Source organism: Melopsittacus undulatus, chromosome Z, assembly GCF_012275295.1.
Source record: "Melopsittacus undulatus isolate bMelUnd1 chromosome Z, bMelUnd1.mat.Z, whole genome shotgun sequence".
Classification (NCBI taxonomy): domain Eukaryota; kingdom Metazoa; phylum Chordata; class Aves; order Psittaciformes; family Psittaculidae; genus Melopsittacus; species Melopsittacus undulatus.
Window position 1 is genome coordinate 22157595 of NC_047557.1, and position 24215 is coordinate 22181809.

A 24215-nucleotide genomic window follows, 5' to 3' on the forward strand; every position below is an offset into this window, starting at 1 on the left:
AAAATGCAATGACTACATTGAAAGTGGGAAAGCCTATTTAGAAATAATTTGTTTTAAAGGCTTAATCTAGAAAATATTCCCCAGTGTTGCATACAGTGAAGTCTGTACTAGTTCCTTACTGATCTCATCTCTGTAGTGGCTTAATAAAAAGCTATTGATTTCTGCATCAGTCAATGATTGCAAGATACAGTGTTTTCAACAGTTGCTAATACCAGTGGAAATTCCCGCCACCTCAGTAGGTTGCATATATCATGTCCTTTTGTCTAATAATTCTTAATAGAAAAGGATGCTCCATTTCCTAAATGTTGGGTTGTTTGGGTTTTTTTTTGAAGAAATGTTGTAAAAGCTTTTAATAACACCTGTTAATACATTTTTATATCTGCCTTTAAAATTGGGGTACAACACTTTAAAATCTGCTTTATTCAAGATTCTTGTTATCATAATTTCAGTTAGGCAATAAAGGAAGGATATTAACAGCCGTGAAAATTTCCAGCTACGAAATTACATCAACTATGTTTTAAGTTCATAGTTCTCTGTTTAAAAAAATGATTATACTGGCTTTCAAGTTTCTGATGATGTGATCTATCAAGAAGACAAACAAAATAGCTGTTACTGAAACTAGCAGGTCCAGCATTCATTTTAGCTCTAAAGTGTGATGCTGGAGTATAAGAAGTCTCTCAGAATAATCCTTGTATCAAGGTATTTTTTCCCCAAGTCCTCTTCCATCCCTCCTTACTGGAGTCTTTTCTTTCTGTTAATTTCCTTTCTCATTTCTTTAAGTTGCTTGTTGCTTTGACATACTGCTCAAGACTGCAGCTGTGGGACCATGCAATGCTTCTTCACCAGAAGGCTTTCCTTTTTTAATGAGATCCATCAGATTTTACAGTATAGCTTGTGGAATCACAAAAAGCTAATTTGCACACATGCATATCTCACAAGATGCATTTACAGTCTACAGTCTTCAGAGTAAGTGAATTTTCTGCCTCAAGGAGACACACATTACTCGGAAGTGTTGTCTTTGAACATCTCTTATGCCCATATGTCATGGTTTGAGCATGTTTTGAGGGTGTTTTTTGTTCAAGGTTTTTTCCAGCCAGGTGGAGGAGGGGAGTCCGGGAGGAAGGAGAGACAGGGCACCTGACCCAGGCTAGTCAATGAGGTATTCCATACCATAGCACGTGATGCCCAGGATGCATACTGGGAAAGAGAAAGCTGGAGGGGGAGAGCTCTAGAGGAAAATGGAGGAAGGAGCACGCGGTGCTCAGCCGAGCAGGGTGGAGTGAGTTATGGGTCGGTGGCTGATGGGGTGTTGTATTCTCTTCACTTGTTGTTTGCTGTATCATTATTATTTGTAGTGGTAATGGCAGTGGTGATTCTGTGTTATGCCTTAGCTATTAAACCGTTCTTATCTCAATCCGTGGGGGCTACATTCTTTGGATTTTCCTTCCTAACTCTCCGGGAGTAGGGGGACTTGGTTTAAACCACGACACCATAGTACACTAAAACTGAAAACACAGAATCCAAATACTGCTGGTTTAGTGTGTCTTAGGTCAACTGCACTGGTGGCAACTTTGTCCCCTGGTGCAGCTGTGCTCCAGTCCTTCAGTTCTTCACTTCTGCACCTCACCAAGCAGAAGTGAATCTGAAAGAAAAATGAAATAAAACGGAATGGGAACTTTTAAGGTACAAAGGTCAGTGCCACCGATGTGTCTTAAGCTTCAGCCCTCATAGCACTGCCACTTTTTGTCCCTGCTGTTTTGCCAGCAGTGTTCTACAGATTATTGTGTAAGTAGCAATAGCCTTGTCTTCTGGGTTCGCCTGTAACAGCTATTTTTCTTCTTAGGAGCTGGTGCAGGACACCTTGTTTATCTTTTAAGCTATTTTGCAGAGGCAGCTTTAGAGACTTCTTCAACCCACAGTCCCATTGAAAAGGATATTTTATAGCCTTTTCCCAGTCCTGAAGACTGCATCCATTGCTAGGCTATGCAGGAGAATGATACAACTCACTCTCAGAAATTATGGCTGCTCAGTCATCACTATTGGTTCATCAGTGCATTGAAGGGAACCAAATTCTAGCTAATCTGTATGTGTCATCAAGATTGCTTGTTTCCATCTATTAGAAGACTGTTGTACCAGGAATATTGATAGCTATAATTATGCAAACAAGGACTGTGATAGAGTGGCTACATCAAAAAAAGCATACTGAATCCTTTCCACATCTATTTCTCAACATGTCCTTAAATGAATATCAGATTGACATCCTTAGTTCTACTTAGAGAACCATGTGTTCATACTGGCTTGAAAGGCAAATTAAGAACATGAGAGACCTCTTACAAAGCCGTGGTCCAGCACCTGAATTGGAGAGACCCAAATGAACTTGAAGGGGAATTAGAGGTATCATGCTTGGGGAATTAGAGGTATCATGCTTTTCACACTGCAGCTTACAAATTCCTCAAAACTTTTAAGAAGGTGCTTGTCTGAAGATGCTTAAAAAAACATAGCTGTGTTCATGATAAGAGATAAAGTGAATTTATCCATTAATAGCTAGTTAAAAGATACCAAACAAAGGATGGAAAGAAGTGATTCATTTTTCTCACTGGAGAGACATTAGAAGTCTAGTCCTAGATGGGTATATGCTACAGTTTGTACTATCCAGCATATTTGTTACTAGAAATGGAGGAGATAACATTTGCTTACGTTACTGAAATATTTGGGATAATAAAAATGAAAGCCAGGTTCGAGCAGTAGCAGAAGACTGAGTGATCTTTAGCAATGTTTACATTGGTTTTGTTTCATGGAAAAAGGAGATAGTAAACTGGATGGGTACAAAGAAGATAAATAAGAACGTAATTTTTAAATTACTTCCTGTTGAGTAATATGTAAATAAACTAGAATGCTTCAGCCAAAACAAGAGGTGACTAAAGAGGAGCAATAATAGAGGTAATTAAAATCATGAGAGTCATGGCAGAAATGAACGGGCTGTTGTTATTCAATGCCTTATAGTAAAAGAACTAGAGGACAGTATATAAAATTATCATTAACCCAGAGCATGGCTTCAAATACTGGCAGTTACTTGGAAGAAAATGAAGTAAAGACTGTTAAAATCAATAATACCACACCTGCCTGTGAAGATTTTTGAACTGCAAGTCCCTGGGAGCTGAGAGAGAATATCAGGAAGGTATTGCAATATGCTTGCTCTGTTCTTATGTTCTTTCCTCATCACTCACCAATTTGTCATTGTTTGACCTTGTCAGAGAAAGAATTAAAGTGTATGTAGACCTTTTGCCTACCCTTAGAATGCCTATTCTTATGAGATATCCTACAATTTTATGACAATGGTGTCTTCTATTGCAATTTTAGCTTAGGCAGTGTAAAAGGATTTTGCACATTTATCAAGTAAGGTTATGTAAATATTTACTATTTACCCTCTAAAGACAACTGAGAATAATACATAATCCTAGTTAAATCACTGTGAGTAAGCTGAATTGCTAGCTTTTTGAAGTGGTAGTCTTTCATCACAGAATCTGTTTAGAGTGTAAAATATCTCTTGATCATTATTTTTCATGTTTTGTGTAAGATTCTGCTGAGACTATTTCAGGTTATGACAGGTGTCCTTGAACAAGTGGAAGCAAAGATGCCTTCTGTCTTCATCACTGGCAGGAGTTAGCAAGTATCTTTCTATATACTTCTAGTGGAAGTGAGGAATAATCCTTGCCAGCTCTGAAAATAGAATGGCAAAAAGATTGTGGCCACTGAGCAAGGATCAGTAAAATTGGTTGTATTCCTAATTAGCTGTGAACTAATTATATTTAGTAAGGATAATACCAGACATGCTTCCCTAGCATACTCCTCCACTCCACTTAGCACGGAAATGCACTGCGTAGGAGAGCAGTTTGTACTGATGTAGCCCTAAAGAGTCAATTTTACTGATGTAAATACATCGTTACTTGGAAGTTCAGTTTGAATGGTGTTTAGTCCTGTGATTTGATGCCTCATAGAAATCCTGTTTGCTATAAGAATAACAAATAATTCTTGGCTAAGAATGGATTGTAAAGATATCATTTGGCTTCATCACTATTGATGAGTTAATTGAGAAGAAACTAGGGCAAATGTGTATGTTGTTTCAGCTACCTACCATGCATGTGATTTCCATTACATACATCTCTACCTGCAACACAGGGACCCACACCATTCCAAAATTTGGATATGAACACAAGTTCAGTTTGATCCTAGAGCATTTATTGGGTAGAAAACTGCTAAGATATCAGGAAGTATATGTTATTTGCATAGCATAATTATAAAAAATGAGGCAATATTTTTGAGGCAAGATAGAGTTTTGGAAACCCCTAAAAGTGAAAAAAAAGCTGGAATTTTAATTTGATGGACAAAAGAGGATACATGAATGTACTCAAGGTGACATGTGAGTACAGCAAGGGGGAAAAGGTAATAGTATTTTTATTAGATCAGAGCCATATTAAGTGTACCTTCTTAAAGAAACAAGAGATGAGCAAAGTCCAGAGACCTTTGGTGACTATTTTAGGTGAGTAGGTAAAGGTGGATATTTGAAATGGCATCAGAAAAAGTCAGAGTTAACCACCGTAAGATATTTGACGGTGAAGGATTAAAGGAAGGATTTTTTAACAGTTCATAAACTTACTTTTTAAAATTTAAATAACTTCTTTCTTGATAGCCTTTGAAGTAACTTTACTTTGGGGAAATTTATCTTTAATTTTCAGTCGAATATATATGAAGGCTTTTCAGACAGCTTTTTCTGTAAAACCTTGGTCAGCATCCTAAACACTGCACCAGCAAATTTTCAGTTCAGAAAAAAGGTGCCAGTTTGCCCATGACATAGTCTTGCACTTCATAATTTTTTGTTCCTGGGAAGAATTAATTTGTTTGCTCAGATGAGAAGTAGGGTTGGCATTCACTAAAGCTGAATGTGAATTTGTTCGAAGACAATGGCATGACTCCAAGATAGGTCATTCACCAATTTCTCTGGGGGAATTAAGGGAGGCATGTTGCCAGACAGCTAGACTTGCAAATAAACCAAATGCTTTGTGTATTCGTATATAAAAAAGATACACACAGCCTTGTCTTACAGAGTGGTGCCGTGAAATGTCCATCCTGTCTATTGCCTCTAACCTTTTCTGTCAGACAGACCCTGATTTAATACAAGTAGAGACAATTCATGAATTTATTTTTAAGAAAGGATTTACACTGCTGTTATCTTACAGTGTTCCACTAAAACTGTCTTGAAAATTAAAGCTTTAAGCACTGAAGGACTTACAGACAGCAGGGTATAGCATAACTCTGCAAAGTTTTGTTAAATAACCTTTAATATTAATATTATTTTATCAACATGTAACAAACTTGCAAGCCAAGAAATACATATCTAGAGCAAATTGAACAGTATGCCAAGTAGCATTGACACTAGAGACATCGATATGAGATCCTTTTTAATGCTATTTCATACTTAGTCAGTCATTTTGAGCTATTGTATAAAGCCTACCTATAAATATCAATAGCTTTTGCCTCTCCTTACTTTACACAGTAGCAGTCTAAACAAACGGAGTCTGAAGAGATTAAGTATTTAGGGAGGAGTTATAGGGAAGAATGAAACTAGAGAGCAGTGATGCCATTACAGCAATGATACAAAAGGCTATATGATCTTATGATGATAACTTAGCGAGAGTTGCTGACAGCTTAAATGTAGTATTTGATCATCTGGAACGATAAAAAATGTAAAGAAAACATAAACTTGCAACATGATTTTTAGAAATGTTCAGTGATGAAAAGTAACAACAGAAGAGGGTGTTGATGATGAATAGAGTTTGAGACCATTAGATTTACCAAAGAGACAGAAGAAAAGACATGGAAAATAGATAAAACTTAGTAAGAAAATTCACAGAGTCAGAATATTCTTAATACTTTTTAAAATTCATTTTTCCTGTAGATTATTGATGTGTGTACCATGGAAATCAGATTCTTCAGGCTGGTGCTTGAGATTCTCCCATTCTTTTTGTTTGCACTATCATAGGAAGGAGTGAAGTTGTCCAAAGGTTAAATTCACTGTTACAATAGAGTTTATCTACTCTGTATGTGAACAAAAGTGATTACAGATCCCCATCTCAAGAAACATGTATGAAAATTGTTGTAACTATAATATGTATGTCATCAATATACAAATTAACTTACCTTTAAAATTAAAGAAAGCTATTTACAGTCTAGAACATATGAAAACTGTACATTTACATCCATGACATGATCTTACATGGAGACCATGAAGTTTCATTTCCTGTTGCAACAGTACAAGGGGTGATGGTTTTAAACTTAAACAGGGGACATCCAGGCTGGATGTGAGAAAGAAATTTTTTATATTGAGGATGGTAAAACACTGGCACGGGTTGCCCAGAGAGGTGGTGGATGCACCATCCCTGGAGAAATTCAAGGCCAGGCTGGATGTGAATCTGGGCAACCTGATCTAGTTGAAGATGTCCCTGCTAATTGCGGGGAGTGTTGGACTAGATGACGTTTGAGGGTCCCTTCCAACCCCAACTACTCTATGATTCTATGATACCAGTCAGCACAACTCTATGGATCACAGTCACAACAGGTATGGTGAAGGGGAGGTCAAGTAAAGAAACCAATGTCTCATTTATTCACAGAGCTAGTTTGCACCCTGAAAAACAAAGGCATGCGTTTCAGTTGCTGTATGTTTTTTTTGTATCATCTGTATATTCTTGTTCCATCACCTTTAATTGAATTTTGTAATAAAGTGATTTTAAAGTAAGAAAGAGAGTAGGTTTTGCTATAACTCATATTTCAAAGCTACAGTGTGGTGTCCTGCCTGTTTTGTACCTATGTGTTACGGTTTAGTGAAGGAAAGAAAAAAGGCAGATGAATAATGCACTTGGGTTACTTAATAGATTAATTAATTAATTAATTAATTAATCTGCCTGCAGACTGGATTCATGGCTTCCACAGACTAAAGACGTTTACATTGTAAAATGTGAGATTGTTTATTCCTGGTTTACTGTGTATCCAAGCACTTAAACTAGCCAATTAGCTTGTATTTGTGACTATTGATAATTATAGAATAATCATCACAGATGTTTGGACAGGGTATGTTTTCAAAACTCATTCAGCTTTCCCACAGTGCTCTTGCTTCTTGATTCTTCCAGGGAAATAAACATCCCAAGACAGAAAACACAAATTGTTCTAGTTTTGTTTTGAATTTATGAGAGGGAGTGAGCACAAGTGATCATTGAATATTGCTCATAAAATTGGTAATAAATTACATATTTAATAAATAAGTGAAAATGTTAGTTATACAAAATGCTCAATGTAAAATGCGTATGCTGGTGTGTAGTCTGGTTTTATGGATTTTGTCATTCATTTTTAAAGTTTTCTCTTGTTTTCTTTTCAAACAATGTGAGTCGTTGATAGTTTATAGAATCATAGAATCATAGGATGGTTTGAGTTGGAAGCAACCTTAAAGATCATTCAGTTCCAAACCCCTCTGCCATGGGCAGGGACACCTTCCATTAGACCAGATTGCGCAAAGCCCCATCCAAGCTGGCCTTGAACCTTCCTAGGGATGGAGCAGCCACAGCTTCTCTGGGCAGCCTGTTCCAGTGTCTCACCACCCTTCCAGCAAAAAAAATTTTTCCAAATGAGTAGTCTCTTTCAGTGTAAAACCATTCCCCCCTTGTCCTATCACTGCAAGCCCTTTCCAGAATTCTTGTAGGCCCACTTAAGGTACTGGAAGCTCCTCTAAGGTCTCCTCTGATCTTTCTGTTCTCCAGGCTGAACAAGTCCAGCTCTCTCAGCCTGTCTTCATTAGGAGAATGCTCCAGCCCTTGGAGCATCTTCTTGGTATCCTCTGGACTTGTGCAAGCAGGTCCATGTACTTTTGTGTTGGGGCCTCAGAGCTGAACACAGTGATCCAGGTAAGGTCTTATGAGAGCAGAGCAGAGGGGCAGGATCTCCTCCTTCAACCTGCTGGCCAGACTTCCTTTGATGAAGCCCACAATACTGTTGGTTTCTGGGCTGCGAGCAAACACTGTTCACGTTGAGCTTCTTGTAAGTATCTCCAAGTCTTTCTCCTGAGGACAGCTCTAAATACAGTCTCTGCCCAGCCTGTAGTTGTACTTGGGATTGTCCTGACACAGGTGTAGGACCTTGCACTTCACTTCATTTAACTTTGTGAGGTTTGCACAGGCCCACCTCTCAAGCATGTCAAGGTCCCTCTGAATGACATCCCTTCTCTCCAACATATCAACTGAATCACACAGCTAGGTGTCATCAGCAAACTTCCTGAGGGCGCAGTCTTTTCCACTGTCCATGTTGCCAACACAATGTTGAGCAAGACCAGTCCCAACACAACCCTGTCCCCTGAGGAGCATCACTATTCACAGATATCCATTTGAATATCAAGCCATTCACTTAAATATCAAGCCATTCACTTGAATGAAGAACTCTCTGAGTGCAACCATCAAGCCAATTCCTTATCCGACAGGTGTTCCATCCATCAAATCAATGTCTCTTCAGTTTAGAGACATGGATGTCATGTGAGACAGAGTCAAATACTTTGCACAAGCCCAAGTATGGTATCAGTCGCTCTTCCCTTATCCACCAGTGTCATGACCCCATCACAGAAAGCCACCAAATTTGTTAGGCACAATTTGCCCTTAGTGTTGTCTGTCACCAACAACCTCCTTATTGCCTGTGTACCTTCACATAAGTTTCCAAGAGGATCTGCCCTGTGATCTTGCCAGATACTGAAGTGAGACTGCCTGGCCTGTAGTTCCCCAGTCTTCCTTTTTTTTCCCTTTTAAAAGAAGAGGATTATGTTTCCCCTTTTCCAGTTGGTGGGGACTTCACCAAACTGCCATGACTTCAAATATCTATCAAATACGAAAGATAGATAATGACATCCGCCAGTTCTCTCAGGAGTCATAGATGCATCTGCTCAGGCCCCATGGGCTTGTGCACCTTCAGGTTCCTTAGATGGTCTCAAACCTGACCTCCTATAAAAGGTGGTTCTTCACTCTCCCAATCCCTGTCCTTGTCTTCTGTGACTTGGGCGGTATGACTAGAGCTCTTGCTGGTGAAGACATGCAAAACACTTCAATTATAAATAATCTGTACAGAAATCCAATGAGCTGTATTTGAAAAATATCACATCTTAATTTCGTGCCCAGAGTAAAATTGTCAAATCTTCTTGTCAATTGTAAATATTGTAATTGTGATTGAAAGAAATTTAGTTTATTTCACAGAGGAAATAGTGAATATAAAAATTGTTTTAGATAAGATTCTGTCCAGCTTAGGTACATTTTACATCCATCTACAACCCAACTGCTAGCATGAAAGTAGGACATGGATTCTGGGGGTGGAAAAGGAATGGAAAGAGGTTTAGGCCACCATATAAGTTTAGTCAAGTGTGAATGTAGGGTGCTGGCAGCCAGTGGGAACCCACAGTGAAATCAAAAGGGCAAGAGCAGAGAAATATTTAAAGGGAGTAGGGTGGCGAGGAAGGTTTGGGAAGATGATTGGACTTCACAGTGAGAAAAGCCTTGAAAGGTGATGTTAGAAGCTTTAGCATAGGAAAGCTGGAGATTCTGGTGTGCATTCTGGGGCAAAAGGAGTTTGAAATTTGAGGGCTTTCTCTAGGAAAAATATGAGATTTTGACTTCTGAAACAATAAGGGTGTAGAGCTGATATATCTGAGGGAGGAGGGCAGAGAGGTTCAAGTTTTTCATGTAGGAGCAGGAGAAATGTTAAAACTGTAGACCTGAGAAGGATGGTGATTGGCTTCGGTGGCCTTGTTTGGGGGAAGGAACTGGATGCTCTGTGGACTTAGGTTTGGTGGAGGGCTTGAGGCTGAGTTAAGAGTTTTGGATATGAAATCAGGAGTCAATGGGACATTCACACTGGCTAAGTGCCATCATCCCATAAACATCTCTAGCAATACATGCTTTTTTCTTTGTTGGAAATACAGATCTCATAGCTAATTTTAACTAGCAAATCTCGTAATTTAGCTATTATATTAGCATAACCAGAACGTGATGCCACATAATGAGCATATGGGAGAAGGCTGGTGTTTAAGCAAGAAGTTTGGGATGATACCTTATTTGTGAATGCATTATAAAAACAATATATCCTTGAAAAAAAGTACAGCATGCTGTGAAATTTTGGCCCATTTCTCCATACCATCACCAGGTTTGCAGATGACAGCAAACTGGAGGACTGGTTGGTAGACTTAGTGGCAGGGCTACTATTCAGAGATCAAGAGAGGCTGGAGAATTGTGCTGAAACAGTAAAAAAGGCATTTCAATACATAAAAGTCCCTTTCAGCAGTGTGCATAAACAGACAAAGGGAGAGGATGGAAAATATGATATAAAAGAGCATCTAGCAAATGATATTGCATTGTTGTTGGAATCTCACAAGAGTATGTGTAGTTCAGAACATTCATATGTGATTTGGAAAAGTTATATATATACAGCTTGATGAAGTTTATTAGCGATACTGAATTATTCAGTTCACTGATTATAGTAAATATGAACTTGCCAGCTAACAGTTCTCTTGATCAGCAGCCTCAAGGAGACAAGCGAATCCACTTTCATCAGGTCTACAGAGGACAATAAATTGGATGACAGGTTGATAAACTTAGCAAAAGTTGTCACTCATAGAAACCTAGGCAGGCCAGAGAAATGTGCTGAAAGAAATCATGAAATTCAACAAGGACAGTACGAATCCTGCACCTGGGAAGGAAGAGGCCCTGGCAATGAGACAGCCTGGGCACTGACAGCCTGGGGAGCAGCTCTGTGGAAAGGACCTCAGCATCCTGATGGAGAGCAAGCTGCACATGAACTGGCAGTGTGCCCTGGCAGCAAAGGCAGCCAACAGCATCCTGGACTTTATGAACAGGAGCATGATGTATGAATAGCAGTAGATGAGGAAAAATTTTGTCTACTGCTACTCAGCTGACAAGTAAAATACTGCAATTTTGCCCTTTCCCCCTCCTCCCCTCCACCTTAATACAGGAAAAGTGTCAGTAAATTGGGTAAATTGAAGCAGGTTTAAATTGAGTAAATTTATGAAGGTTTAGCAAACGGACATCAGGATGCTCAGGGTCCTGGAGCACCTAACCTGTGAGGAGAGGCAGAGGGAACTGGCTTGTTCAGTCGGGAGAAGGGTAGGCTTTGGGGAGGATCTCCAGCCAGCCTTACCATTACATATATGGAGACAACCAAAAGGAGAGACCAGCTCTTCACAGCGGTGCATGACAGGAGGATGCGATAATGGATATGAGAAGTTCGGACTCCAAGTAAGAAAAATGCTTTCACTGTGAGGACAGTCAAGTGGTGGTGGAGCAGAGGCTGTGCAATCTCCACAGTACACAATATTGACTATGATGAGCTGTAAATTAGCTACTGCCACTTAGGAAAAGAGATCTGGGTAATACTGTGATTAGTTTTCTGAAAGCATTCAGTGCACAGCCACAGCCAAAAGGTAAGCAGGAATTATTAGGATCATAGCAAAATGGAAAACATTATGTCATTGTCTAGATTTGTGGTGATACCGCATCTCCAATTTTCAATATAATTTTAATTACATCATCTCAGAGAAGGATAAAGCAGGGTGAAGAATAATGTGGAAAAGATGATCTGAAGTATGGAAGCTTTTCCATACAAAGGAAATTTACAAGTTTGTTCTTTGAAAAGGATATTACAGAAGACAGCTGAAAGAGGTCTATAAAATTATGAATGGCATAAAGATGTTTTACGAAAGATTGTTGGCTGTCTCTCAGAGGCATTCTTGCATTAGCAATTATATCAGCCATATTATAGGTCAAAGGAATTGGTGCTGAGGGCCAGATGTCCACATTTGGATTTTAGAGAAAAAGGGCAAGTTAACTTCAAGTCCCAAGGGCTGAATGCCCATTAGTGGTTGAAGTGTATTACTGGAACATATAAGAGCTCTTGGAGCTTATCTTCTGGTTTAGTTTCCCCTGAAAGAAAATAAATGTTTTTGTTCTAAGACTTCTCCACCAAGAGACACAAAGCTCAGTCAGTGGAGGCAGTGAGATCTGGTTCAGAAGCATGCAGAGACACATGTATGGAAAGAAAATCTTATCAATGCCTTTTTAAGACACTGTTCTGAGCACAGATTCCAAATCACTAGTATCCTAAGTTGCTGTTGCAAGCACATATATGGGAAGGTGTCAGCCTGTACTTGCCTTTTGTCTTTCAGTAGCTCTCTCCACTGCAGCTTATAATCAGAAAGAAGAGACTGTCAAAATGACCTTGGTACACCTGATTACCTAAGAACACTTGTTTTAGTGTAATATAATTTTACATGAGTACTTACAATGTAAATAGTTGTTACAGCTTGAGTATTATTCATTTGGGCACATTTTTACAGTAAAAATTTCCATCTCTGATATTCCATAGTAAAATAGCAAAATGAGGTCAGTCAATTGACAATATTGTGAGAATGTCTTTGATTGTTTGTACTCTCATTTTGAGTATTGCTAGTACCTCAACAGGAGGTTGCTGAAACTTTGGCAGGGACACATATAACAGATGTGCCTATTGATGCTTTGATGAAAATCCTTTTTGATTTGCATGCTTTGGTGGGTATAAAAGTGTGACTTGCACACAGCATTGCTTTTGTTATCTAGTAACAAGTTTCCACTAAGAGCCTGCCAGACTGCTGGCACTGTGCATGCATATTCATGTGATTGGAGTGGAAGTTCTTGCTCAGAATATAGCGACACAGGCATGCACAAAAAAGTTTAGTAAAATTAATTTTAACAAATACATGCCCATGTAGAGAGCATTTATGGACTGTGTTCATCAAATAATATAGGGTTTCTTTTTAAAAAAGGAGTAAATATATTAGAAGTAATTTGAAGCTCCCTCAGCTCTCCTATTTCATAGTGCAAACCGCTATTCCATGTTGCTGTACAGTTTTTTGAGGAGCTCTACAACAACTAGTTGTTATCCACAGATGGCTAGAATCAGATGTAAAGACATGGCTTATTTCCACGCTAGCTGGAGAGAGAGAAATTTGAAGGTATTTTTCATATCAGAATTCATTAAAGACAGTAGTCGCAGTATGGAACACAGAGTCTGCAGTAATATTTATGTATGATCATACAGGGTTTCTAAATCTGATACTTGGTTTCAGTACTATACAAAAGTTTGGTAACATACTTCAGTTCTTTTTCTTTGTTAGCCTCTGTTGAGTCCTGGAATTCAGTTTACATAATAATTCTACTGTTGACATTTTCAGCTGAAGCTTGATCAGTTTACAGATGGTAAAAAAGACATAATTTCAGCCACAGAATGTAAATATGTATGTAGTAGCTTTACTCATACTCAGGGAAGCCACAGGGATTACATATGGTGTAGTAAGTGGTTGTTGATTGTATAAATACCTTTAATACAGCACCAAGAATTTTTCTGTGGCTTTCTAGATGAAGAGCAATTAGGGAATAGCTGGTTTCATAAACTGAAAATGCTGTTTTCAATGTGTAATGATTACATTACAGAGTCTAATCTGTCATAAACTCAGTGCAGGTTTGCTTAAGGTGAGTTGCAGATGTACAAATCAGGGATAATACTTGCCCAAATCCTTTAGAAGGCAATGACTAACAAGTTAAAACTAATGTAGCTACATGTTTGCATAATTCCCTCATTATCCCTTTTGATTCAAAAACAGCCTCTAGCATTTTGGTTTATATCTACATTAAGTATAGAAATAAATAAAAAGAAAGCGCAGGTAGCAGTCTTGACTCAGACCCCCCCCAGAGAGTATAATATACACTAATATTCATGTGTAAAAGGCACAGTGAATGATACAGCATTAGTATCATTCATATCATAAAATGTAATGTCAGTTGCAAATTAAATTTAAAAATTAGAATGTAATAAATAAATCTAGGTTTCTAGTTGATAATAATGCTTTAAAAGTGTTAGAAATTAAGAAAAATAACAGGTTTGAAATTGGTGCAAGTTTTGAAATTAGCATTTTTGAAGTAAATTCAGTCCTGGCAGGTTTAACTTTTTTTTTTCTCAATCTCAGTGCTTTTATACAGATTTTTATCTTCTAGTTTGTTTTTCATCAGGTTTACAAAGACGTTCAGATACTGTAACAAGGAGGCATTTCCCGCATGCCGCTCACAGAATGGACTACATGGACTTTGAGGATGATAGCCGTGTATGGCGGTTTGATATGGACATGGTGATAATCTACATCTATTCAGTCAACTGGGTAATAGGATTTATTGTGTTCTGTTTTCTTTGTTATTTCTTTTTCCCTTTTAGTCTGTAATAGTCACAGATATGGAAAAAAAGCAGTCATGTGAACCACAATAATGTGAATAGAAAAAACTTGAAGAAAGCAAATGCTTGATATTGCATTTTTATCATTCAGAATTGTAATAGACTGCATCAAGCATGCTGTGAGGCTATTTGATACTTGTGCTATGTGTGACAAAGTACTTGAGTTTGGTTCCAAGTATAATGTGAATTCTAGATTGTACTTCATTCAGTGGGAGTTTTGCCTTGATTTTGGTGGAAATAGGATTTACCCCTAATGTATAAAAGAATTACTCTGTAAATATGGAATACTGCTTGTTCTTAGGGGAATTCTGTCTAGTACAAAAGAATATGATCCATAGAGTCATTTTGGGGTTTGACTCTATGTTGACACACTTTGCTCGCTCAATGGTGCTTCAATTCCACATACATCAAAGCAATAAATATGCTTCCCATTTATAGTCAGATCTTTAGGGAGCGAGGAATTATAAGCAGTGCTGGACCATGCATTAACAGACATTCATGGCAGCTATTTCAATAGCATAACCCAGTTCCTGATTTTGACAATTGATAGACCTGTCAGCATTCTACTGTGGAAATACGCTGTACTCGGTGCCTGAAATTTTGAGCCTCTTAACCAAAAAAGAAGTGATTCTGCACAGTGTGCTGACAGTTTATATTTCAGCAAATGGCAATCAGAAGGAATCAAACAACCCCAAGTCCTACACATTAAAGGGACTGGTTTTGTGCAGATTCCCAGAGTAGCACTGCAGCTGTTCTTACGCATCCAGATGAATGTGTGTGGATCCAGCAAGACAGCTAATGGAGGACAAGCAGCAGGCCTCCTGGCTATGATGATGTGAGACACTAATCCAGTAAATATTGGAGAAAGAAGCATTCTCCAGTGTAAGAGATCAGTACCATTACTGAATTGCTGTAACAATTTGGGGATACTCTCAAGTGTGGGCTCACCAGGACTATGCATCTCCAGGGAGATCACATAAGAGGACACAGTATTTATTTGCACCTTTCATGTGAAACAATTCTAAAGCACTTTATAGTTACTCTATATATAGATTGCTGAGATGCAGTACCAAACTGCAGCCAGTTCAGCAATCATTCTATACTTGCTGCTTTACACAGTATTTTCAAACAGAAATGAAAGAGCATCTATTAAATGATAAAAAGAACATTAGAAATTATTGTGGGAATAAGGTGCTAAAACTTAGTATTAGAGGCTTACTTTTCAGGAAGGTACAAGGCCATTTTTATGGGGCATGACCCTGCAAAGTACAATGTGGTTTCATCTTGAAAAGCATGTGAGTATATGTATGTATCTGGTATGAGGATTTGTGTGGGAGACCTGTGGTTTTTCAGTAGGTGGTGTACTCCCCTGTTCTAGCAGAGAACAAGGAGAAATGTGTTGTGGAAGGTGCCATCTGCCAAATGTGATGGAATGAATTTGGGGATTTTATTAAGCATGTACTTATGCTTCTTTACTGGAGCAGGGCCAATATGGTCAATCTCTTATAGGCTATGGAGGGATTAAGACCAGACACTTTTCACTTAACCTGAAAAACAGCAGTAAATCAGCTACTAATATTTAGTTTTACTACAGGCTGCATAAAATAATCTCTTTGAGAATATATGTATCAAATTGAAAATTACAAGTCTAAATATGCTAATTAGACTAAATAATTCTTGCCATCTTTTTAAGTATGCGTGAACTTACAGATATATAACAATTGAAATTCACCATCACCACATAGTCATGTTTGTGACAGTAATGCATTTTCTGTAATTGCAGTATTATCTAGTTACTTTGTCTTTACCTAAAGGCGATTGTCTCTATTACTGGTGGCATTAGGCATAACATTTTAAAAGCTTTAAGACTGCATTAGAGCATTCAGTGATTTTCCCTCTTTACACTGATACAAACAAGTCTTTTAAAAGCTAGGGTTTTTAGGTCATAGGCTAATGTTTGCTTCATACATATGTGTAGCTTTGTATGCTGATATATTATAAATAATTTTAAATACCTTTCTCATCTATGCCAGGACTGGGATTTTAACTGCAATTTTTGTTTGTCACTCTAATTTTATGAATTTACTGCTCCTGTCTCAGCAAGAGAAGGAGTAATTCACCTGTTAAGTTGAAATTGCTTCTACCTTTTGATCTCAGAAAATGCTAAAATAAAAACATCATGAAAAATTACTTTAATTTAGCTGACATAGTCTGGAGTTCCAGTAACAATGTAATTTAAAATTATTTAACCAGGATATCTGATCAAACAGTATCCTTAAGTAAAATATTCTAAAATATATTGAGACATAAGAAACATAATATAGGTACTAACTAATTAGATAAGAAAGAGTTACTCAAAATAATTTTTAACAGCATGTTACAATGGTTTTATTGTGAAAAAGGCAACAAAGGAGAGTAAAAAGTCCAATGTAATATCGGCCCCTTTTGTACAGGAAGAATTGATGGCACTGTGGCTACATTTTCCTAAATTTAGTAGGTGTGACAATTTTGTATGGCATTTCTAACTGTGTAACTCTGCCTTTCTTCAAATCCTAAACAATAAACTGCTTCTTGGACTATATTGTTTTATTTTATATTGATTTTCCAGGAGACAATTAATTTTAAAAGATTACAAATGTACATAGTGAAGACTGTTGCAACTCTGGGAGACAACCTCCATGAGAAAAAAAAGCATAGAGTGGGTGGTACTTTTTTTTTTCTTTATTGCTTTTTTGAGATACATACTTTTGTAAAAATACAGTAACAATTTGAAGGCTTAGATCTGTTTTTTCTTGAAGTCTGCCTGTAATATGCTGTCAGTATCTGTGGGATCAAGAGCAGATCCTTCGTAAGCAATTTTCTGGTTAAATTGATCCTGCTTTGATCTGCTTGTCTTTCTTATCTACGATAGTGTTAAAATATTTGCAATAAAATTTGTTTGTAGTATTTTGCAGTCATTTCACTAGATTTTGTGTGATGGAATTAAACTTTAATATTCTTTTCAATCAATGCCTTGTTTGTTATCCTGTGTATTCTTTACCTGCTTGTGGTGCAGCTAGGGTTTGCTACATTTTTTACTACTGTGATTAACTCTTCATACTAGCAGCCTTTTATTTGTTTCAGTACTTCCCAGGAAACAGCCAGCTTCTGTCAGAAATCATCTAAAGTCTGGGTTTTATACAGGTAAACATTTGAATTCAAATTTCGAAAAACACTTCCTAATTTTGAATGCCTTAGTTTGCATTCCCAGCATGAGGCCTTCCTTCTAAAGGGGTCTGATGCAGAACTGAAAATCACCTTTCTCCAAAATAGTTCTTTAGGATTTCTTATGTTAGGAACCAAAGACTGATGCAAGTTAAATACACCTGTTTATGATCGATTTCAGCAGTGATCCAAGTCTGAGCAGAATATATAAGAACCATAATTGTAAGGATCTAGTTTAAACCTTAAAATGTAATACTTCATTTAGGATATTTTGCTTTTTGCTTGATTATACTTTTACACGAGATTTCTTATTTTTTAAAAAAAATACGGTGTTCCTAAAAGAAGGCTGAAGTATGTGTATTTCATATTTTGGTTCCCTAAAATTGAGTTTTTACAGATTATATAGGACAAACTTCATCTGTGACATACACTGGAGAAAATGTGCTGAATAAACTGAAAAATCTAATCTGAGGAACGTTTTTGAGCAAGCCAGCAGATTGACACTGTAGAGCAAAAATCTGAGGGACCACTTCTCAAGGAAAAGCTCTCAGAGGGACAGAGTTAAGTACAAAACCAAGTGGCTTTATCTTGCCCTTTGAATGCTACACAGGACACTTTCTACTTACTTGGATACACAGCCTCCACTGGCACTGCTGCATCAGCTTTTATCCTCTACACCCAGGTGTCCCATACAAGTCATTGGAACTTATCCAGAGGATCTGATGGCAGACATTGATTTTCCTTCTTCATTAAAACATTCCTGAATGTTGCCAGTTTTCTTCAGGTTTTTTGATTGAATTGTGACTGCTGAACTCTACCCAAGGGAGACAAGATGATGTGCTATTATTTTTCATTACTTTTTGCCCTTTGGGACTGATCTTCCATTTCAGTCAGTTGATGGACTGAGACATGTATGACATACGGCCCTGAAACTCTGAACAGGATTTTTTGAAATTTCAAGTATATCTGTTAGCACTTCCTTTAATATTACAGCAACAGACAGTATCCTTTGTGTACTTGAACTAAGTAGGTTTTGAGTTTGAAAGATATTCTAGACTCAGTACTACAGCATATGCTAACCCAATACTCCTCAGGCACTCGTCAGCGATGCTGCCTTACATCAACCGCATTATTAATGTCTGTTCTACTATATAACATTTGGAAAGACTCCTTCAGCTTCATGTCCTCAACATCTCAGTACTAATTCACAAGTGAAGTAAAACGGTTCCCATGATTTCTAGTTTGATGTTATACAAGGGTTATGTATTATACTATGATACTGTATTGGTGATGGCTCATTTAAAGTTAGTTTCGGTTTAGGATGAAAAAGCTGCAGTAATTATATTTGGGATTTTCACTAGATATAATTGATAATAATGTATTTCATTTTCCATCAAACATTTTCAACATTCAGTTGAAATATTTCTACATTTCCAGATAGGCATTAAAATGTAATCAGGCAATCACTTAAAATATACTCCACATGTAATCTTTTATCCTCAAACAAGATGATGAAACATAAAAAGTAAATGCAACCAATAAAAAAGTCATTTTAAGTCATTTGATACTGATACAGCATTAAAAATTCATCATTTAAAATCATTTTTACTGTCATTAAAAAAAAAGTATTAAAATGCTAATTATGTAATGTACTCCAGTGTTTCTGAGCTGGTCAGTGAAATTCACACTGAGTAGAAGGGAAGTCTTATGTAGCCTTTCTGTATTATCTGTATAAAATGAAAAATGCTAGATATTGACATAAAAATCTAGATGACCATCCTGTTCAATGAAAAGTGAAAAATGATACTTTAAAGAATCCTATGTAATCCAAATCTCCCTAACATAATCTGCAGTTTGGGGGTATTAACTCTTCTTATAATTAGGTTGCTACCCAAGAAATATTGTTTAGACTTGCTGTCAAAGTGTGAAAATAACTGAAATGCACAAACCCCTGTCCTAAATCCATGCAGATTATAAATCCTTGGGGATGTACATGAATCCAAAACTCATTGCCAGTCATAGCATGGCATCTGATAGTGCCTGAAAGATAACACGTTCCAATTAGAAACATATGAGGTAAGAATGTGTTTGCCTTGCAGATGGCTCTAGCTAGCTAATGTATGCATTTCAGCTGTCAGAAGTTAAACTAGTTCTAAAATAATTTGAATTAGACTTCAGGGGAGGAAGAATATGCTAATTTTCTTTTATATCTTTCCAAGCAGAGAATGTTTGCAAAAAGTTAATGTACAGGCAATTTATAGCCCTATTTTGTTCCATCTTAAAGAACTGGACCCCTCTTTTTATCTTTTTAAAGAATTCTGAATTAAGTGAACATAGGAGTTAATAATTAGCTGTATGGTTGTGGACTTTTCCAATGTATATAGAACAGTTTTACTTGAACAGCAATTACATGACCTATAAAATGATCTGACATACTCACCTAGGAGTTAAGGCTCCCAAACTCATTTTTATTTGTCATCTGGATTGTCACTTGAATTCTAAACTACAAAAAAAGACATAATGGCATTAAATTACCATGCTATACTGGTAGTTTTCTTTAATTCTGCTTAAGATGGGAATATAGGGTAATGATAATAATAGCATAAAATCAAGATACCCCTTCTTTGACCATCTATTATTCATAAAATGCCTTATTTCAGTGTGATTTACAGGTCAAATTCTCATCATTTTTGATTTCTAAAGCCTAATTCTTCAGTACTTCCATTTTCCATGCAGATTCTAGTAGCAACAATGCTCAATGTGCAAAGCACTTAGAGCTTTTCAAGTGAAAGGCACTTTTACAAGAACAAAATGACATCTAAATGCAAGTACTATAGGTTATCCAACAGGTTAGTGTATGTTTTGGCAACAGTAACTAAGTTATCATTATTACCATAATTTAAATCAAATGACAGCCAAAATGCATGTGCATGTCTTGCATAGATGCTAGCAATTCTTCACTGATTTAAAGGGGAAAAAAATAAAGCTGGTTTAGTGTGTACTTCTTGACAGGAATTTTAATATTAGAAGCTTTTCGGCATTTGTGTGTGACCCACTGATCAAAAGGAGATTTCTGGAACTAGCCTCCAAGTACTGGTTAACTAAGTACCATGAGCAGGAAAAGGAGAAACCTTTAAGTAATAGACCTTTAAATAGTGCAGATAGCAAATTGGTTCATGCAACAAAATATAAAACACAATGTAATTTATTAAATATTTATCTGAGGTTTTTTTACTTACAGGAAAGATGAGCTTATTTAACATCTGAGCTTTTTAACAAATGTAGTTAAACCAATCCAGTAGCTATTGCACAAACCTGAGTCAAGATCATCGGTGATCAGCAATGTGATCACAGCAACTTTTTTTTGTACAAAAGGATGCTGCTAAAGACTGTTGAACTCTCTCTCTGAAAACCACTATAAGCATATTTCAGCATTATTTTGGAAAAACAGCACAAATGCGACATATGATGAGTGAAAAAGAATGCATTGAAATGACTGACATTTTAGACAGTAATAATGAAGGACTTGGAGGAGAAAATGTCAGGTTGTAGAAAAGAGAGTCTTCCAAACAGGTAAGGGTGAAATGCTGAGGCAGCAGTGAAAGTTGTCCACCAGCCTGTTATTTATAACCTAGTGTTATGGACAAATCCATTCTCTCTCTAGACCTTTTTCTGTACCCACTGCAACAACCATACTACGCCTGAAATTGCTGTGCTCTGCTCCCCTTGTAGTGCAGGAATCCTCACACAGACTAGAGCCAGCATAGTTGGCTGTATGCACTACCACTTGGCATGAGAAGTCATACAGATGGCAGGGAGCATGGTCAGATGACACTGCAAATTGCCCATACGCTGCTGAAAAAGGCTCTTCATGACTTAAAAATGTGGAAAATGAGTGACTGCACCTCTGCAAATATTTCTTCTGTATTCCAAGGAAGGAACTGTAATGTAGAATGAATTAGGCTTATATTATCCAAAGGTCCTGGAGACATAAGACCTCTTAGAACGATGGTATCTGTGGTGTATAATGATACATGTGCTTATCACTGATCATGGTAGTCTTTTTCTACAGATCAGTTACCAGAGTGCTTCCAGGAAAAAGGTTTAAACATACCATCCTAGAACCAAAATTCCCATTCTTGATAGCAATTGCCCTAAGCACTGGGTAATAACTTAGGCATGTGAGAGGGCAACAACACTTTACTGTCAAGAAGGAAGGCTACTATATTACAGTTGGACTTAATGATCTTAAACCATTTTATCCAACCTAAATGAGTCTATGATTCTATCAGAACTCGCATACATTATTAAGTGCAGAAGATGGAGTTCCTAAGTTTCTGTTTCACAGAAACTGAGTCTTCAAGATACATTCTTTAGCTTGGGGTACGTGGGTGAAGGGGAAAAGAGGCAAATGCTGCTCTTGGATACACCTTTTATATTTTAGTTTCAGTTTTTCTCCCAGTCACTATATGACATTGTGAATCCCATTCTTCTGCACTTAGCCTTTTCTAGATAGAGGGAATTCTATCTAAATCCTATTTTCAAATTTCAGTTCCCTTGGTAAATGCCTAACTTGAAAATTTGTTGGAGCAAATCCAGAGGAGGCTACAAAGGCACTCAAGAGGGCTGGAGATCATCTCCTGGGAGCACAGGCTAAGAGAGCTGGACTTGTTCAGCCTGAAGAGAAGGCTCCTGGGAGACCTTAGAGCAGCTTCCAGTGCCTAAAGGGGCCCAACAAGAAATCTGGAGAGGGACCTCTTGAAAGGACATGTAGAGACAGGACAAGGGGCCACGGCTTTAAACTGGGAGAGGGTGGGTATAGTTTATATATTAAGAAGAAATTCACTAATGTGATGGTGATGTGGCAGTGGCACAGGTTGCCCAGGGGAGCCGTGGCTGCCCCATCCCTGGCAGTGTTCAAGGCCAGGTTTTACAGGGCTTGGAGGAACCTGGTCTAGTGGAAGGTGTCCCTGTCCATGGCAGGTAGGTTGCAACTAGGTGGTGCTTGAAGGTCCCTTCCAACCCAAAATGTTCTATGATTCTATGATCTGTGATGTATTGGAATAAATGTTTTTCCTTTCTATGTTAATTTATACCATTTATCTAAGCATACGCCTGCAATCTTTACTGTGGCTTATGTAAGTATTATGTGTGCTAGTTATTTTTATCTTGGAAACCAGCAGATTTCTCATTTACTTTTATATTGGTAAATATATTGTTAATTTAATATTATAAAAAATGTATACATACTACTACTTTCAAGTAATGCAGTCAATAATATTTAAGGAAAAACAGGAAAAATTGTTTAATAAAGCCATTAGCAGAAGTCAGTTACCAAATATGTGAACATTTGATTCTCAAGTTTTTAAAAACCTTTTAAAAAAATGTTTCCGTTGTCAGATAATGGATGAGTGCAAAAATATATATGTATCTGAAATAAATGTTTATAATAATGAAACTTTTTAATGAGAAGAAAATGCAAAATAGCGCTTAACATAATTATGCTGAGTGTTCATGAAGAACTTGCTGTTTGACCTTACCAGTTAATATGAGGTAGAGTTTTTAGGTACTGTGTTAGGCTTGCTGCTGTTTATCCCATTCAGTCAGAGCTGCTGCAGTCCTTGATGGGAGCCATGGGAACATGTGCAAAACCTCCTCTCTCACCATTCTGAGTTGTCATGAGTGTTCATTTTCTGGGAAATGTGACAAATCTTTCCTTCTATGCCAGACACTGCATTTACTGATGGTTTTTTACTGTGCTTTCTTCAAAGGCTTGTGGCAAATTAAAAAAAAAATATATATATATACATATATATATTAAAAAAGAGAATAAAAATAAGTATATTAACTACTGAGCATTTAAACAAATATTATCTGATTATATGGTAACTCTGATATATTTAATAAACCCTTTAAACCCACTTTTTATTATGAACTCTAAGTTTGATAAATATCCAAATTTCATTATGACTAAGACCACAATTGTGGAATTACTCTTTGTTCAAATTTTTGAACTACTCATTACCCCATCACTTCTTCAGTCTCATGCAGGCAAGTTGAGGCTAAGTTAAGCTTCAGTTTAATTGTTACTGCTTTTTGTTGGAGATTTCATACATGCCAGGTACACACAGTACTGTTTTAAGTCTTTGCCCTCAAATCCACAGTTTGAAAGATCTTTTCAGTAGTCCTACATCTGTTCCTTCAGAAATACCACTGATACACCGTGCAGTGAGCACACTAGGAATCTGTGTACAGACCAAAACGCATAGGGTGCACATGTAGTACCCAGGAGCTTTTCAAACATTGAAAACTCCTGCTGATCTACAAGCTAAGAACAGTACTCTTATTGTGCAAAGTGAATATGATGATCTATTATTGCAAAAGAAAGTCATCAGTGAATTTAAATATTTTGAAAATCATGAAAAAGAGTTGTTTTTTTGTTTTGTTTTGTTTTTTTTGTTATTGTTTTCTGTATGAGGAAAAAGATGATGTGGTGTTAAGGACGGAGCCAATATGCTATTCAGAGAGGTAGAATAACCTGGCTTGATCTGTATGCATGTATCATAAAGCCCATGAGAGAGCCCCAGCTCGCTGTTCTCATGAGCCATTTAAAGTAATGTGGGAGCTATATCAGCTTTCGATAGGCAGTGAATAAG

At 37.2% G+C, this 24215-nt stretch overlaps 1 protein-coding gene across 1 annotated transcript in view; it reads left to right on the top strand.

Moving 5' to 3' along the window:
• RNF180 (ring finger protein 180) overlaps nt 1-17327 on the top strand; it is a 69360-nt gene extending 52033 nt beyond the window's left edge. The window contains exon 6 of the mRNA XM_031051629.2: nt 14139-17327. Within this exon, the coding sequence (XP_030907489.1) occupies nt 14139-14344 (206 nt within the window). The 3' untranslated portion in view covers nt 14345-17327. The remainder of the gene's footprint in view (nt 1-14138) is intronic.
• Nucleotides 17328-24215: the final 6888 nt, after the last annotated feature.